At 35.0% G+C, this 15,852-nt stretch overlaps 1 protein-coding gene across 1 annotated transcript; it reads left to right on the forward strand.

Moving 5' to 3' along the window:
- The first annotated feature begins 774 nt into the window (after positions 1–774).
- Positions 775–14,542, forward strand: LOC129000726 (gamma-tubulin complex component 4-like). The gene is made up of 13 exons (XM_054427699.1): positions 775–1,029; positions 2,182–2,329; positions 2,501–2,703; positions 3,993–4,087; positions 4,920–5,094; positions 5,477–5,624; positions 7,220–7,368; positions 8,001–8,160; positions 11,336–11,455; positions 11,944–12,121; positions 12,868–13,081; positions 13,481–13,507; positions 14,187–14,542. The coding sequence occupies exons 1-13, from the start codon at positions 931–933 to the stop codon at positions 14,421–14,423; spliced, it is 1,953 nt and encodes a 650-aa protein (XP_054283674.1). The 5' UTR covers positions 775–930; the 3' UTR covers positions 14,424–14,542.
- Positions 14,543–15,852: the final 1,310 nt, after the last annotated feature.

The raw sequence follows: 15,852 nt of genomic DNA on the forward strand, positions 1-15,852 counted from the left end.
TTCTTGGATTTTGTAGAGGTTGTTTTTGTTTAAGATTTGTTTCTGGTAGTTAAACCAGTTTTTAAAATATATCAAGCAAATAAAACTGTTCTATTACTATAAATTGCTTGTCCTCTGATACCCAGTTCTCTAAATAGGAGAAATCCGCTAAAAAATTTAGTTGACAACCGTCAGCAGTCAGCACCAACATTATACTCAAACCAAAATACTGTAAATTGTATAATGTGGAGAAAAGTCTAATAATTGCTCGAACGGTAGGTATTAAAAGGCAATGTAATAAATTAAACCAAACAGTACCGTATGATAAATATGATTCTTCTGCCATCCAAAAATTAAACATGGCTAGTTATGAAATTAGAAAGCAGCTCCCTTTGCCTTTAAAGATGGAGATTTTGGAATAGATAACTTGGCATTTTATGTGTCAGATAAGATGTTGGCTTGACGCTAATAGACATGAAGGATATAAGTTAGGTATTGTATTGCACGGCAGTAATCTCATAGGCCAACCGCGTTTTGTGGTCGATCCTGGTTAATGTCTCTGTAGCTACCACTTGTTCCCACGTTATTATGCAGAAGTATATCCTACAACACGAAAGTTTCCTTCCTATGCTAGTCCAAAAAATCCTTTTTACAAAGCTTCATGGTCAGCTTAATGACCTAAGTTTGTATTAGTTCTTCTTTCTCTTCTTTATTTGAAAATAAGAGTAAGTAAAAGTAAAGTAAACAAACAATCCATCGTCTTCTTGTCTGTCTTGTTTTGTTTGTCCTGTTCATGTTTGTTATTCTAATGTCAGTTCGATTTTTTTAAGTAAAATTGCATACTTTTAGCCTAAAATAATATCAAAATGCTGAAAGCTAGGCCTATTTTCAGTTTTTTTTTTATTTTTACGTGAAAACCATTGATACAAATTCTAACCTGTGAATTATCATATGAAAACTAGGCCACAAACACCAGTGAACAAAATGCTTCATGATATAATTTTAGCATTAGGTGGTGTTGGAGGGAAAGTTCTAAATAGAATATTAAATGTAAGTTTGCCCAAAAACCCGGGTACACTACCATATCTGTTGGCACAAACAACCGAATGAGTAATATTGATTCTTCTATTGTTTAATTCGAAATATCGTTTGGTTAGTTAGGTTAGCCTAACTAACCAAATGATATCGAATAATGGATATATTGATCGATATTTTCATTCGGTTGTTTGTGCCAACAGATATGGAAGTGTTCCCAAAAACCCTATTAACTCTTGTTAAATAGCTTCGTTATTTAAATTTTTGGAAAAACTGACCCGACTCAATAATTTAATTGGTTGCTACGAGTCAAAATCGGACCTAATCAAATTTAATCATGGTCATTGAACGTGGAGTTAAGCACAATTAGTTTGAGTTTGATATAACTTAGGCCTATTCATATTTTTTGCCTCTAAGATAAAACATCAACTCGTCAAAGATCATAGTAACTTAGCCTATAATATACACTGACTAAGTTAGAAGTTAAAACTTTCAAGGCCTACGATGCCTTATTACCAAATAATTTAACATCCTTTCAGTAGAGCTCTACTTTTCATCGTCATTAAAAAAATATAATTAGGCACGCACATAACTTATAACTTAGTCAGTGTAGGGCCTATATTATAGGCTACTATGATCTTTGACGAGTTGATGTTTTAACTTAGGGCAAAAAATATTAATAGGGCTAGGCCTAAAGTTAAATCAAACTCAAACTAATTGTGTAAAGTACATACACAAAAACTTATACACACATACTTTTTAATACTTATGAAATGGCGACCTGGAACATTTATAACTTGTTTGGCCTGCCATAAATACTCATAGTATTAACTATTCTAAAGATCAATTGGCCTATAACCCAGGGCCTACAATATTTTTAGGACGAAGTTGGTTACTAAAACACCATGCAAACGTCATCTGATAATGTTTCCACGTGAATAAAAATCTTTTTGGCACCTGAAAATCTGTTAGCCTACTTGTAATATTTACATATTTTTCAAGGGTCTATTAAAATTATGATTTGCTATTAGCTTTTAAGAACATTGTGGGTCAACACACTCTAAGAGCTAATTGTGTCACATACATTACTTATCACTTATTTGTCAGACATATGTGACCCCCTGTTATAACTGAACCTCTACCAAAATTGTTTTCTTTTCTTTTCAGGAAGGAATACTACCTTTATCATCATTTGACTTCCATCCATGTGAAAGAAACATGCTGTCACAGATTATAAATATAGCAGATAATTATAAAACAATACAACAGTTTTTAAAGAAAGTACCACATTTTGGAGATGAAACAATTGTTTTGGGTGAGTAATTATATTTCTAAGCGGCACTAAGACACATACATAAGTAGCCTACAAGTTTTTTAAAGCAAGAAATTGTATAGGCTATAACATTCCACTGGTTCCCAATATTTAAACATCTTACCAAGTTTGGTCTAGCTAACTCCATACCGAGTGTTTCTTTTAAACTTGCAGATAATGGAGTCGAGGTTGCACCTGGAATGTACCTACGAGCATTTTGCAACGGGGTTTACGACAGCCTGGAATCTTATCGCAGGAATTTAGTGAGAGTAGAAAAGGAGGCTTTACAGGATCCTCATCAAACAGCTACAGGAATCCTAGCACAAGTAGCTCCTTACACACCCCTACTGATCACTCTAAATTCTATCATCAACCAGGTATATTAGGTTATACTCACATAGGTGTTTTAAGAGGAAAATGAATGAAGAATAAGGGTGAGATGTATTATACAATCAGGTTCTTTAGTCAAGACTATTATATAGGGTTGGTGAAAAGTCCCGGAACAGCTGAATATTTTGACAATAATAAGATGAGCTACAAAACTTGCTTCAAAGTCACTGGGAATAAGAAGCATTTTAAAACATTATTCAGTGATATGCTATCCCCTCAGGGGTATCAATGTATGTAGGTTGATATGCACATAAAACTACCTAGACCATTGTTAGTAAAATACAACCAAGTAAAAAATGACAGCCATTCAAGATTACTTTAATTTGTAATTTTGAATCTTTGCTTGTCATTTTTTACTCAGTTGTTCTTTTGAACTCAAGTTTGCGGCATTGTATTTGTCTAATAAAGACCTTTAATTTGATGTGCATATCAACCTATTCTTACATTTAAGATTTTCTTCTGACTCCTAGCGGAAGTTCCCCTGAGGAACCTATTTTTTTAAAAGGAGGTTCAAAATAGTACGAACTAGGTATTAAATGATGGGATAACATGAGGGCCAATTCAAGCATAGCCAGGCTAGCAGGTCACTGGCCTGGAACCTGTACAGTAATTAATTAATAACTCAGTTCTGGAAGAGGTACTAATTTTGTTGGTTTGAGGTACTTAGTACAAACCAAGTACTAAGTATTCACATGATTCGTTTTTGTATAGATTCTGTCATGGCCGGGCCAATGACATGGGTGGATTCTTTGTGGAACGTAGTTCTTATAGGGAATTTCACAATTTATTTTTCTTATCCTCACTTGTACATTAACATCCTGTATTTTCAATTTATATAAGATTAGAATTAAAAAAATATATACGATGAAAGTCCATAGCGTTCAAAAGATATTATTAGTCATAAAATATAACTTTTGCATATTTTCCACCGTTAAAGCAAATCTTTACAACTACTTTTTAATAGCTTATCAACTAGATATTTTTTCAGCAAAAAGTTGTATTGGTTTTGGTTGTTGTTTATCTACACCTACATGGAACTTTGATGTTATTTTGTAAGGAACTGTTCCACACACCACGGTCAGTCATTATTGGACATACCTTTTGTTGGAATCAAACCAGCGACCTTCAGACAATTGTGATAGTGATACTGTACTTAACAGTCCGTATAACGATATGTCTAGGCCTACAATATTATAGGCAATATATCTGAAGAACATTTGACAGTACCTTTGTTAAAGCATTAAAACACCAGTAGTAAATAAAAATAACTTTACAGATTGTTGCTCGTCAGCTTCATGGATGCAAGATTTTACAACTTATCTATCAACATCAGTCCTCTGGCATTGAAATGGTGGATGAAGCCATGGCAAGGTAGTATGTTGTTTTCAGCGAATTTCTCTATAGGCAAGTAGCTATCACCGTAGGTGGCACGGTAGTACATTGAGCCCAGGTTTCATGTTGATGTCCTCAGAGACTAAAATTACTATTCATTCAAATTGTTTTGTATATAGCCAATATATATTTGTGTCCGTGGACACAATAACTCAAGTAATTTTGGTCGGATTTTGATGAAATTTGGTTTGAAGTTGTCGGGTAGAATAAACTGAAATGAGTTTTCAATTGATATTAAGTTCAATTTAATTTAAGTGAGTCGGTAGCGTCGCGGACTTCGGGCCCAAGGCAGCGATGTCGTGGGTTCGGATCCTGGTCACTGCCGATAACATTTTATCAGTACAGTTCACCTTTGTACTGTACCGGCTCACTCCTTGCTTTGCTGTTAACGATCCACGCACGGGCGCTTAGTCTATGTGGACGGGCAAATGCAAGGTTAAAAGAGGCCGCCAACCTCTTTTTTATAAAAAAAAAAAAAAAAAAAAAATGTCGTGGGTTCGGATCCTGGTCACTGCCGAAAACATTTTATCAGTACAGATCCCCTTTGTACTGTACCGGCTCACTCCTTGCTTTCCTGTATACGATCCTCATACGGGCGGTTAGTCTATGTGGATGGGAAATTGCAAGGTTAAAAGAGCCTGCCAACCTAAAAAAAAAAGTTCATTCATTTTAAATTTTTTTTCTTGTCTAGGAAGGATAAAATTCAGTACGACATATATTTTGGATTTACTGTATTGCAAATTTGATTAACTTTGGTAATGAAATTTAACGTGTAAAATTGTATAAACGAGTTACTAAGCTATTGTTTTAGGATCATGCAGTGTTGTCACATGGTGATGCTGAAACAGCTGACTAGTTTCTTGCTGTACGGTCAGCTGATGGATCCGTACAGGGAGTTCTTCATACAAGAATGTTCTCAAGACCTTCAAAACACTAGCTCGTCTACACTGGACAGTCAGGGGCACGCAGAGAGTGTGTATAGCAAGGTAGTTGAGAATGGTTCACTACTAGACAAGGATGAGTGTAGAATTGAGTGAGATGATGACTTGTGTAACTGTGTTACTGGCCTAGATCAGCTGACTAGCCAGAAAATATAGCTGGGTGAAGTTTTAAACCATCAAAAAGTGAGACTTTTCTCATGATCGAACAGCAGAATGTTTTGACTACTAGTTGAGAACTGTGACTACTCAGCAACATGGATATTTTAGTAGATTAATATATTACATTTTAATGCAGTTTGATGCCCAATAAACTGATTGGGCTCCCTTGTCTTCATTGATACGATAACTGTCATAAATGTTTTATAACTTTAATGGAGTTTGGTACAAATGTAAACTGTTATCTTGTTACAAATGTAACTATTTCCAGCCTGACTTAAAGAAAGGGGTAGCACCAGACTATGTGATTGTTCAAGACATGGTTCCCTGTTATATTTCACCCTCAGTTCCTGAGAAAACCAAGTTCATCGGATCTACGGTGGTGATTCTGTCCAAGGACCCCAGGGATGAAAAGTTAGGTAGGTAAATCTTGTTTGGCTCCTTTAAGCAAATTTCCCATATAGGGAATACTTAAATAATTAATAATTTTCAATGAAATGGCGACCATACAAAGTAGGTATGGAGCCAAGTATGTATGGAGATGAGTGTAGGATGAGTGGCGCGATCTTGTAGTCTTGTTAGTGACTAAGGCCGACATATTCCTTGGACACAGCTGTTAATTAATAGCCCATACAGCTAATGGCAACTAAGGGACCTACAGTTTAAAGTGGAATCTGAAACACATTTTTGCCTTGGTATTAATTAGCTATTACCGTAGTACTCATGGTAAGACCTGGACCTAGGATCGATTTACTTTTTTCGTTTTGAGGTCCCTAGAGGCCAAATACACCATCCGTTCAAATTCATCCCCTGCAAACTTGCGTTGTAGGGGATTCAAGGACTGACAGAACTAAAGTATTTAAAAACTATTCCTTAATTCCAGTGAAACCTATTATTTAGGGATGGTCAAGTCTCGAAATTTCGGGAAATTTTCGGGAAATTTTAAATCTCGTTACACGAGACGAGATTTCTTTTTGGCCGAGATTTTTATCGAGACGAGAATTAAAAAAAAAAAATAAAAAAATAAAAAATAATTAAAAACGCCTGCAGTAAGTCAATGCAATACCCGCAATACAGGAGCGTGTTGTAGTTGCGTTTCCTTTGCGAAGGCGTTCTTATTTAATTAATTCTATAAATGTAAATATTACTTTAATTATTTTAATAATATTACTTTAATTAAATTTGAGAAGTTTAAGTGTAAGCAGTGTGAGGAATGTTTTATTACTATAAAAAGTCAAAACAAGTAACTATTTTATAAAAATTAATATTGCTTTTATTTTATGATTTATTTTATTTTAGGATAAGTTGAACTCTATCCTAACTGATATCACTATGTTTCCTAATCGTAGGCATTTTTAATAAGTTAGGCGTAATTAATAAAAAAATGTTATGCTGATGTTTTTTAATAAAAGATTGTAAATATTCTTGCCTATTATCATTATTTTTGTATTTAAACAGTCATCTAACAATGTTACAAAATCAGGTAAAAATTTTGAACGTGCATTTCCCGTTGTGTATGAGAAGGGAAATCCCGTCTCGATCTCGTCTCGAAATTTTATGAGAAATAAAAAATCTCGTCTCGTCTCGTCTCGAACTAAAAATTCAATCTCGTCCATCCCTACTATTATTATATACTGATAACATAGATACTGTATCCATCCATCAAACTATTTTTGCACTACATTTTTTTATGATCAGGTCTAAAAAGAGGCTTAAGAGATCTTGTACCTGTACACAGTATTGTCAAAATTCAATGGGGTTCAATATTTAATAAATACAGTACACATACCATAACCTATATTATAAACATGATGTTCTAACATGAGCCGGTTTCGTTGTTCACAAGTCCTGGCTTCTAAATTATTCATCTTTGACTCCAGGATTTGTTGGTTTTGTTAAGGTAAGTTTCTATGACGAAAGTTACGTGGACTAAACAAATTAATGCCTGATACCTGCCAACTGAAAACTTAAGTCTCTAGTATTAAGCCGTTGTGTCATCACAGTTTGATTTCAGGCACTGGTATTGTAAAGTACCAATCTCTGTATGACAAGATGGAGTCGTCTCTACTGGCTCAGTTGAAGGAGCTTCAAAACGTTTCAGCACTGGATTTGCCGTCAAATCTGGAATCTGTCATAGAGAAAATTCAGTCATGTGTCACACAGGTAATTGAAGCAGATTAAACCGCGGGCGTATCATTTCTTAAATTTGATACAAGTTTGGACTCTCTAAATTTCCTCTGGTTTTGGCCAAATTGTTGGGACTCTAAACTTTTAATCCTTCAAATCTAAATTCAATATATATTTCAACACAATTCAGTTCATAGTGTACCATGACCATCACAGAAAAATGTTTCTGAGATGAAATGCAATAAAGATTCTTGATTCTTGATTACAAAGCAGGACTAAAATACACTTTGAAAGAATTTGCCTAAGAACTCCATATCGAATCACCTAAAATTAAACAGATTATTATATACAGTATCTCCTATATTCCTTCAACACACCAACTCTTTTGTAAAGGTTGCACAGTATTATCAAAAATAATTTAAGATAAACTTTAGGAATATTAATGTTACTTCTTTGACGTCAACTTCTTTTACATACAGGTAAAAAAATATGTGATATCTATCTAGATTTGTTACGTATTGTGATTTGTGAGTATTAGTTTGAGAAGATTAAGATTGCCAAGATTTCAATGAGAAGTTATAGTCTGTCATCGAAAATTAGAGTACAAGGTTAATCAGGAAAAGCAGTTAAGGACTACTACTGTTTGTTGATAGTTTGTTTTTCCGTAGCATCTATTTCTGCTGGCAAAAGATGAAGCTAATTTAAGAGGAGAGCTTCAGCTTATCAAGGACTACTTCCTTCTTGGTCGAGGAGAACTGTTTGTAGTTTTCCTGCAGAAGGCTAACAACATTCTACTGAAGGCCGTCATGAACAACCGCACTGGTCAAGGTAAATAATTAGATTATAAACAAAATAGTTAAAGATGTAACGTAGAACATAATAATCAAGGTTTTAAGGATTTAGTTAGGATACCAAGCACCCTGGTTCAAGAAACACAACACACTTTTACAGCGCAAAAAAACCCTCAGCAAAACCTGCAGACTAAGTGAATTTCCATTTGCCAGATTTGAATTTCACTCAAATATTTCTTTTAAAATGTCAGATTGATTTCTTTCTTGAGTAAAATTATGTTCAATGAGCAATTAGGTTAACAGAAATTAGCTGCTATATGGATGGTAAATAATTTTTTTTTTTTTTTTTAAGGAAAATGTCAGTAAATAAGTATGAAATGAAAAAAAAAAACACTGCCAAATTTGATCAAAATATATCCATAAATGAGCAACTACAACAGTTTATTTTTCTCCATCAAAATAACACGAGAATTTAAAAATAAATTTTTTTAAATTTTCTCCGTAACCATTTAGCATACAACATCGCCTCAATATACTAAATTAGTTGTTTTTAAGGTCTACAAAATGTTTTAGAAAGAAATTACAAATTTTTATGGTAGAGGGTCAAAACTGGGAAAACCTCATTTCCACCCCATAAAACCCTTTTCCCACTGTCCGATCAAGCTGGTTTGCAAAGATATCTTATCTAATTGCAGATTTATCCTCTAATTATCTTGATAAGATACTGTAATTGCATCCAAAGTTTTGCTATGGTTTTTTTATATGGCTATAATCCTAAATAATTAATTTTATATCAGCCTTGACACCTTTAATTGAGCGTAGCTCTTTGGGATCAACTTCAATGCAACAAATAGAGAAACATCACTCAATAACGGCTGAACGCATTTCAGCCAAACTTAACAAAATTACTTAGACTAATAGTGAGATGGTTTTTAAACAAACAAATATCAATTAGATAATGCTAATGCAATGTAAAACGAACATAAAATTTCCAAATTTTAACATTAGGCTTATGGGACAAAAGTAGCCATATGACAGTTTTTTGTTTACAAAAAAAAAAAATGTAAACAAGAGTACCGTTATGGTATTTCTGAACTTTCTAGACTTTTCTTTTAAACGTTCTTAAACCATTCCTATGATTTTAATATACAAGAAAATGCCGATAAAACATTTTTTTAAGGCGCAAAATTCACTGAAAATCGAGAAAATATACGGAACTACTTTCTCAATGCGCGGAGCATAAACAAGGAGCGGAGGGATACGGACCAGTGACTACTTTCTTTGGAACCTATTTGTGTTGCCAGCTGGTTAAAAACAGCCAATGTTAGAAATCAGGATTTAATAAGCGATATATCGAACCGCATCGAAATCTATATTTAATCCGATAATACATCACAGGTTATATTATGTTGAATTACATCGACGGTGCAGTAAGTTATTACACTTATTAATGAAACGCAGATTGAACACTGATCTAATCTAGGCATGTGGGGAAGGTAGCAAAGAAAGCTGAGTTTAACCATGTTTTATCTATGGTTTAACCGATTGCAGGGGTTGAAATGAAGACCAATGTTTATGTTGCACAGTTGAATTTAAATGTCAAATTTCCCCTCCTGTTGTAATACTTTAACTAGTGTACATGTTGCTCGAATTCGAGCAATAACAAAGTATTACAGGAGTTATTTAAGATTGAATAACAGTCATATTTACAATGAGTTTAAAAGATCAACTCAAATATTACCGTTGTGTAACTCAGACCCTGTTTATCTTCGTTATTGATAAACCTAAGGCATTCCGGACGGTTCTCTCCTTCTCAAAATGCCTCGCTGTCCAGGCAACACAGGTCATTAATAGAGGGCCAATTGAGAACGAAAAGTCGTTTTGGGGTAGTGTAAGGGCGCATTTGTAACCTAATAGTGTCCAGGTTCAGGTTCAGACTGTGATGAGTTAAGCCTTTTACGCGCCACTGTTCTGTAGCTGCGGTCGTTATCACGATTGCGCTTCCTGTCTATGTTTCGTTGTCGTTGCGTCAGAGACATTTAAAAGGAATAAATAACAAATAATAAACAAATTATAGCTACACAAAACAACGATAAATGCACAAATTTAAGTTACAATCATGCTAACACAATCCATCATAGCGACACAAAACAACGATAAATACACAAATTCAAGATACAACCATACTAACACGATCCGTCTTGGGGGTTATGTTTACACAAACTCAAATAGTAAATAAATGTACTCAATGTGTTTCATTGAATAAAAAAGTAAATAACAGCAATAAAATTATACAGCTGATCAAAATGTAAACAATTATGTTCTTCATAAGGATAACATGGGAACTTTCAAAGCCACTGGGGCAGAGCCCAAGGGACTTTTTCAAAAATGTAAGGCCAGTTTGCAAATCTACGCGACACGCTCTTTCCAATGAGACGTCAACGGATAAAATCGGTTAAGAAATGGCGGAGGAGTTCAACCGACAAACTTTCGTGTAGCGTATTAATTATATAGATACTGGTTTTTTTAATAGTTACTGTTTTTTTTATACTTTAATATAGAGCCTACTTTAACCGATTGTAAGGGTGAAAAATGAAGTCCAATGTTTTTGTTGTAGGCTACAGTTGAATTTGAATGTTAAACTTCCTTTCTCTTTTTTATACTTTAATGCCCTTTTTGGATGTTAATACCAGATTCCAACTACTGTAATATTTTCCTGGTCAAAACTACCATAATGCACTTTTGGAAGAGGTATCTGATCTGAATAACAAGATGTAGTAAAAACAAATCTGAATTATTATAATTTTAATCAATAAAACCAGCATTAGTACATCTATTGACTTTTTTACATTTAGTTACTTATACAAATATCAAATCAAGTTTGTTCCGCTCAACTGGCTTTCACCTCTCTGAAAGCAACCCTAGTATTTTTTACTATAGGTAAGATTCACTTACTTTTGCCTGAAGGTGTCAGATGTTAACATATGCTATACATGTTTCGAGCTACTTACAGCTCATCTTCAGCAGCATTCTTGAATTTAAAAAATCACATCAAACGATGTTTGTCGACTATTTACAGTTTATATATACACACACGAACACACGGAAATATATACAAATAACATACACACGTTTTGCAGTTGTAGGTACCGTAAACATGTTTGCGTACGCACGGTTAAATATACACTTTACCTAAAGTTTAATGTTTTCAGATCTGAACAATATATTGCACATGTCCATTCGAAACGTCAATCTGAATAGTGACACGATTGTTGACAAATTCTCATTCAAGGTCCCGTTGAAAGACAAACATCCAATGGCTCAACCAAACTGTAAGTATAAATTAATTTACTATAATAAATAGCCTACACGTGGGTTTTAAGGTGCCAAACCTATACTCATACACAAGGATAACTAATTATTATGATGCTTGCCTAGAGAAGGTAACTGGCTCGAACCTGAAGGTGTAATTCAAAACTTGTCCCAGCTGTCCGAGGTCTCTGGACTTTAAATAAACAGCACAGCTAGATAAACAGCTGATAATGTTAAAAGTTAAGGAGAAACAATACATTGGTATTTATGTAGTAATGTAGCCTAATATACAACTCATGTTGTGTTCAACACAACTAAATAATAAAAATAATTATCTATTAAAAATATCTAAACGTTACTGAAACAGGATGTAACAAGAGGTATGTTTCAGGTAATAGTTTGTGTTAGTGCTTAAGTCCAACATCTAAATTAGTTGTTTTTATCTTACCTTGACTTCAATATTTTCTGTAGACGATAAATCCTAATTTAATGCGGAATTATTTTCCAGCCACAGTTTGGAAACAGATGACGCTGCATTATGAGCCTCCTTGGCCACTTCATCTCTTGTTTAAGGCTGACGAGTTGGACGTTTACGACAAACTGTTCAACTTCCTTCTGCAGGTCAAGATGGCCGAACTAAACTTGCATCACGTTTGGTTGGAAATTGTAAAGAAGAAGGACACAAGGCAAGTGATCTTTATATACAGTACAGTCCCACAAACTATGTGTAATATGGACCGGAAGGGTACAGAGTTTGAGAAACAGTGTTTTTCCAGAAAAAAGTTAAAAATTAAATCAGAGTCCTAATAAAATGGCACTTTCCTTTTATTTAGGAGAAGAAATCCATTTCCCTGGTCAAAGCAAAAATTATTAGTAATTGGGATTAGATAGTTCATAACAATTATTGAAATTTTAGACTATTTTTCTATTGTTCCACTGACACTAGGAGGGGCAAAGGCAGCTGCCCACCACTGAATATAACCAGTTATTTTTATTGACCTTACGCCCAAGTCAAACACAACTTATGGTTTGATTGATAATTTATTGACCTATCAGCAGTTCCAGTTCAATCAAGGTGTAACATATCATAGACTAAAAGAATTAAATATAGACCGTCAGCTGTGCTGCGTTTACCATAGGTTCTGGCGCACACCACTAGGAGCGCCACGGTAGTTACAGCGTACGCGCTACGTAAACAACAGCAGTGTGCGCCGGAACCTATTGTAACCATGGTAACCGCAGCACGGCTGACAGTCTATATTTCATTCTTTTTGTCTATGAACATATCCTGGAAGCCATTTTAAAACACCTGAGTCCAGGAAGAATAATTAATCTTAGTGTCTCCATTGTACATATATTTATCACAAATTTTACCCTGTTGACCCAGCCTATCACACAAGATTTACAACTGATACATTTGCCTCGTGGACAGGTTACCACCCAATGTGTGGTCGTTGCACAACATGCTGCTTTACCTGGTCGGCAACTTACAATGCTACCTACACCAAGACGTCATCACGTGTCACTTCTCTCGTCTCTGCGCAGAGTTGGACCGAACGCAAGACTTCCATCAAGTGATCCACCTCCACAGTGTTTTCCTCAGCTCCGTCACATCAGAGTGTTTTGTTGATATCCACCCCGCCAAGGTAAGTGTTGTGGGTCCTATTCCATTTTTATATTTTTAATTGGCTTATGCATATTTCACTATTGGTCGGCCGCTTAGATGGATCCTCGCGCAGGTCGCTATCTGTCCGGCCGACCTATACTAAGGCCTTTGATCACATTATTAATTTTTGTAAATTCACAAAATGTGGTTGGTTTGTGTGACCAAAATAACTATCCGACTGAGGTTCGGTTTCAAGATGGCCGGATGGCGGATATGAGGGTTTCTACTGTATTCTAAAACAGATTGCATTGTTAAAAGTGATTGAAAAGAAAATCATCAGATTCTTTGGGTTGAAAACATCTAAACACAAAGGTTCATCTGCCTACTTGTCTGTGGTTTACATAGTGAAAATGTAGTAACAAATTCTTTTAATTTACAGGAAGATCAACCATCTACAAGACACCCTGTAAGTATAAAAAAACTTCACTGAATTACCATTAAGCCAAGATCTCTTTTCATAATTTCTAAAATGGTTTAAAGTAATTATTCTGAAATTTTAACACCTGTTTAAGTGGTGACTTGTGCATTGCCGGACACATTGTCCGCCACCAGCAAGTGCACACTTGCTTGGACTCAATTCAATTCAAAACATCTTCATTCATCTTTACCCCCCGCCGAAAAAAAAATATTTGTTTTGTAGTTGCAAGCATGCGCAAGTAGCAGGTTATCAGTTCAGAGTAGTTGATTCTTTGAACATTGGGTCAAGTGGAAGTGATGTGCTGTACTATGGATACGGGAATTCTTGCCTGAAAAATTCGATTGTCTGCTTAGTGTTATTTTGTCCAGTATGTAATAGAAAGTCTCTGGCGTCATTCTGAAGTCCCGGAAAAATTTCTCAGGTTGTCTTAGCAAGTCGTTAAAGATTTGAGCATATTCTTCATCTTCTTCTCAGTCCACAAACCACTCGTTCCTAATATCTTGCTCATCCAATAATAAAAAACTTAAAAATACAAAAAACTTAACGCTTGCGCAACGTAGCCTAAGCCTCTAGACCTTATTTTAGAAAATTTGCTAGCTTAACTCCATCCAAAAACTCCATTTTTGAAATTAAATACTTTCGATAATGAATGTTTCTGTTCCATTAGGTGAACAAATGCCTGATGAACATTCTTCACCTTTGTGATAATTTTTGTGATGAAATTGCAAGAGAAGAAATGAGAGAGAAGAATTTTGAGCAAATAACACTCCGACTGGACAAGAATGTTGGTATACTGATGAACTTAATATCTGTGCTGGGGAACAAAGCCTCTGGACTTCGCCTGTTGCTTCTTAGATTGGACTACAACAGACATTTCAGTTCTCGCCTTTATGGAGAAGCTTGAAGCGTGGAACCCTAAATGTCCATCGTAATCTAATAAAGTGTATACTATGCAGGACTTATTAAAAGCACTTTGGAAACGGTTTCCACCAGGTGTGCTTGCCAAGTAGTGAACAATTTCTGTTAGTTGTGATATTTACTTGTACAGTTTACTTGTCAAATACATCTTTGTAAAAAAAAGTGTTAAGTTAAGGCTATTTCATACTCCTCAAAGACCATCACATCATGATGTATATACAGGTGGCTGAAAAGTAACTTGCACCCCCCTTAACTTTTGAACCATTTGAGATGATCATTGAAATCTGTTTGGATATGAGGGGCTACAATGATGATGGTTGATTTTGAAAATGTTGCCCTTAGTTTTCTTTGGCATTTTTTTAGTTTTGTCACCTTTGAAATGATACCAAAATTGGCTACACTTCCCACTTGAAAATTTCGAGCTAACCCCTACCCCCGCTAAGGGCAAAAATTTCAAAATTACTAATTTTTATTGCAGCCCCTAGTATCTAAGATGGTTGCCACAAACCGATTTCAATTAGGTATCTCAAATGGTTATCTAGTCAAAGAGGGGTGCAAGTTACTTTTCAGCAACCCTGTATATCTGGCAGAAAGTAATGCAGAACTGATTGTCATCTTAACATATTAAGATTAGGCTTTATGCAGTGTATTGATTTTGGAAGTCACTTATTTTGATTAACATTTTGGAAGAATATTGTGTAAGAATATCAGTGGGTCCTTCCCCAATTATTTTTACATAAAATCTTACCCTTTAACCCCAAGTGAGGATCCAGGTCGGAAAAAGTGTTTAGAACCGTCTTATCCAACAAAAATTACGTCCAAAATCGCTGGGCCGGCCAGCCCGCACAATGAAATTTGTGGGTACTGAGACGAAAATACTCAATTTTTTTGGTCTCACAAACACAGTTTTTCACACTAGAAATGTTAAATAACACTAAACTAATATTTACAATCATTGTACAGTCCCTTCCTTCCTTCCAACCATTGTTTATTTCAATAACAGTGAATCATGGGACTGCTGATAAAAATATGGTATGGGGAGTCCATATTTATTAAAAGGCACATAAACTAAAATAACAAACAATAAAATATATAGTTGTGCCATATAAAAAGCAAAAACCAAAAAGAATGTCCAGTCAATAAATTTTGCATGTTAGAATCCTTCGTGGGCGATACACACACAGTATAGGTTATACAATATTTAGATATAATGCTAGCAACGCAAAAGCAATAACTACGGTCCTTTCCACAAGGTTGTGCCACACTGACTGCTTTATTTCAGCGGGAACCTCGCCAGCCTGGGCGCAAGTTCCGCAGCTGGTCCTCAGTGAACGTGGACAATCTTGTATTTAATAGAAACATTTAGTGTTCTATGCATTTATTCATACCACTCTCTCATTTTAAATTTATTTAAT

Source organism: Macrosteles quadrilineatus, unplaced genomic scaffold, assembly GCF_028750875.1.
Source record: "Macrosteles quadrilineatus isolate MER2022 unplaced genomic scaffold, UCM_ALF_1.0 Scaffold_8__2_contigs__length_117827958, whole genome shotgun sequence".
NCBI lineage: Eukaryota > Metazoa > Arthropoda > Insecta > Hemiptera > Cicadellidae > Macrosteles > Macrosteles quadrilineatus.

Excerpts from the sequence above, each read along its gene's own strand:
- LOC129000726 (XM_054427699.1), top strand. The coding sequence starts at position 931 with ATGAAAACTAGGCCACAAACACCAGTGAACAAAATGCTTCATGATATA. Across the intron at positions 7,369-8,000 it reads TTCAGTCATGTGTCACACAG|CATCTATTTCTGCTGGCAAA; the intron begins GTAATTGAAGCA and ends GTTTTTCCGTAG. Across the intron at positions 12,122-12,867 it reads GTAAAGAAGAAGGACACAAG|GTTACCACCCAATGTGTGGT; the intron begins GCAAGTGATCTT and ends CCTCGTGGACAG.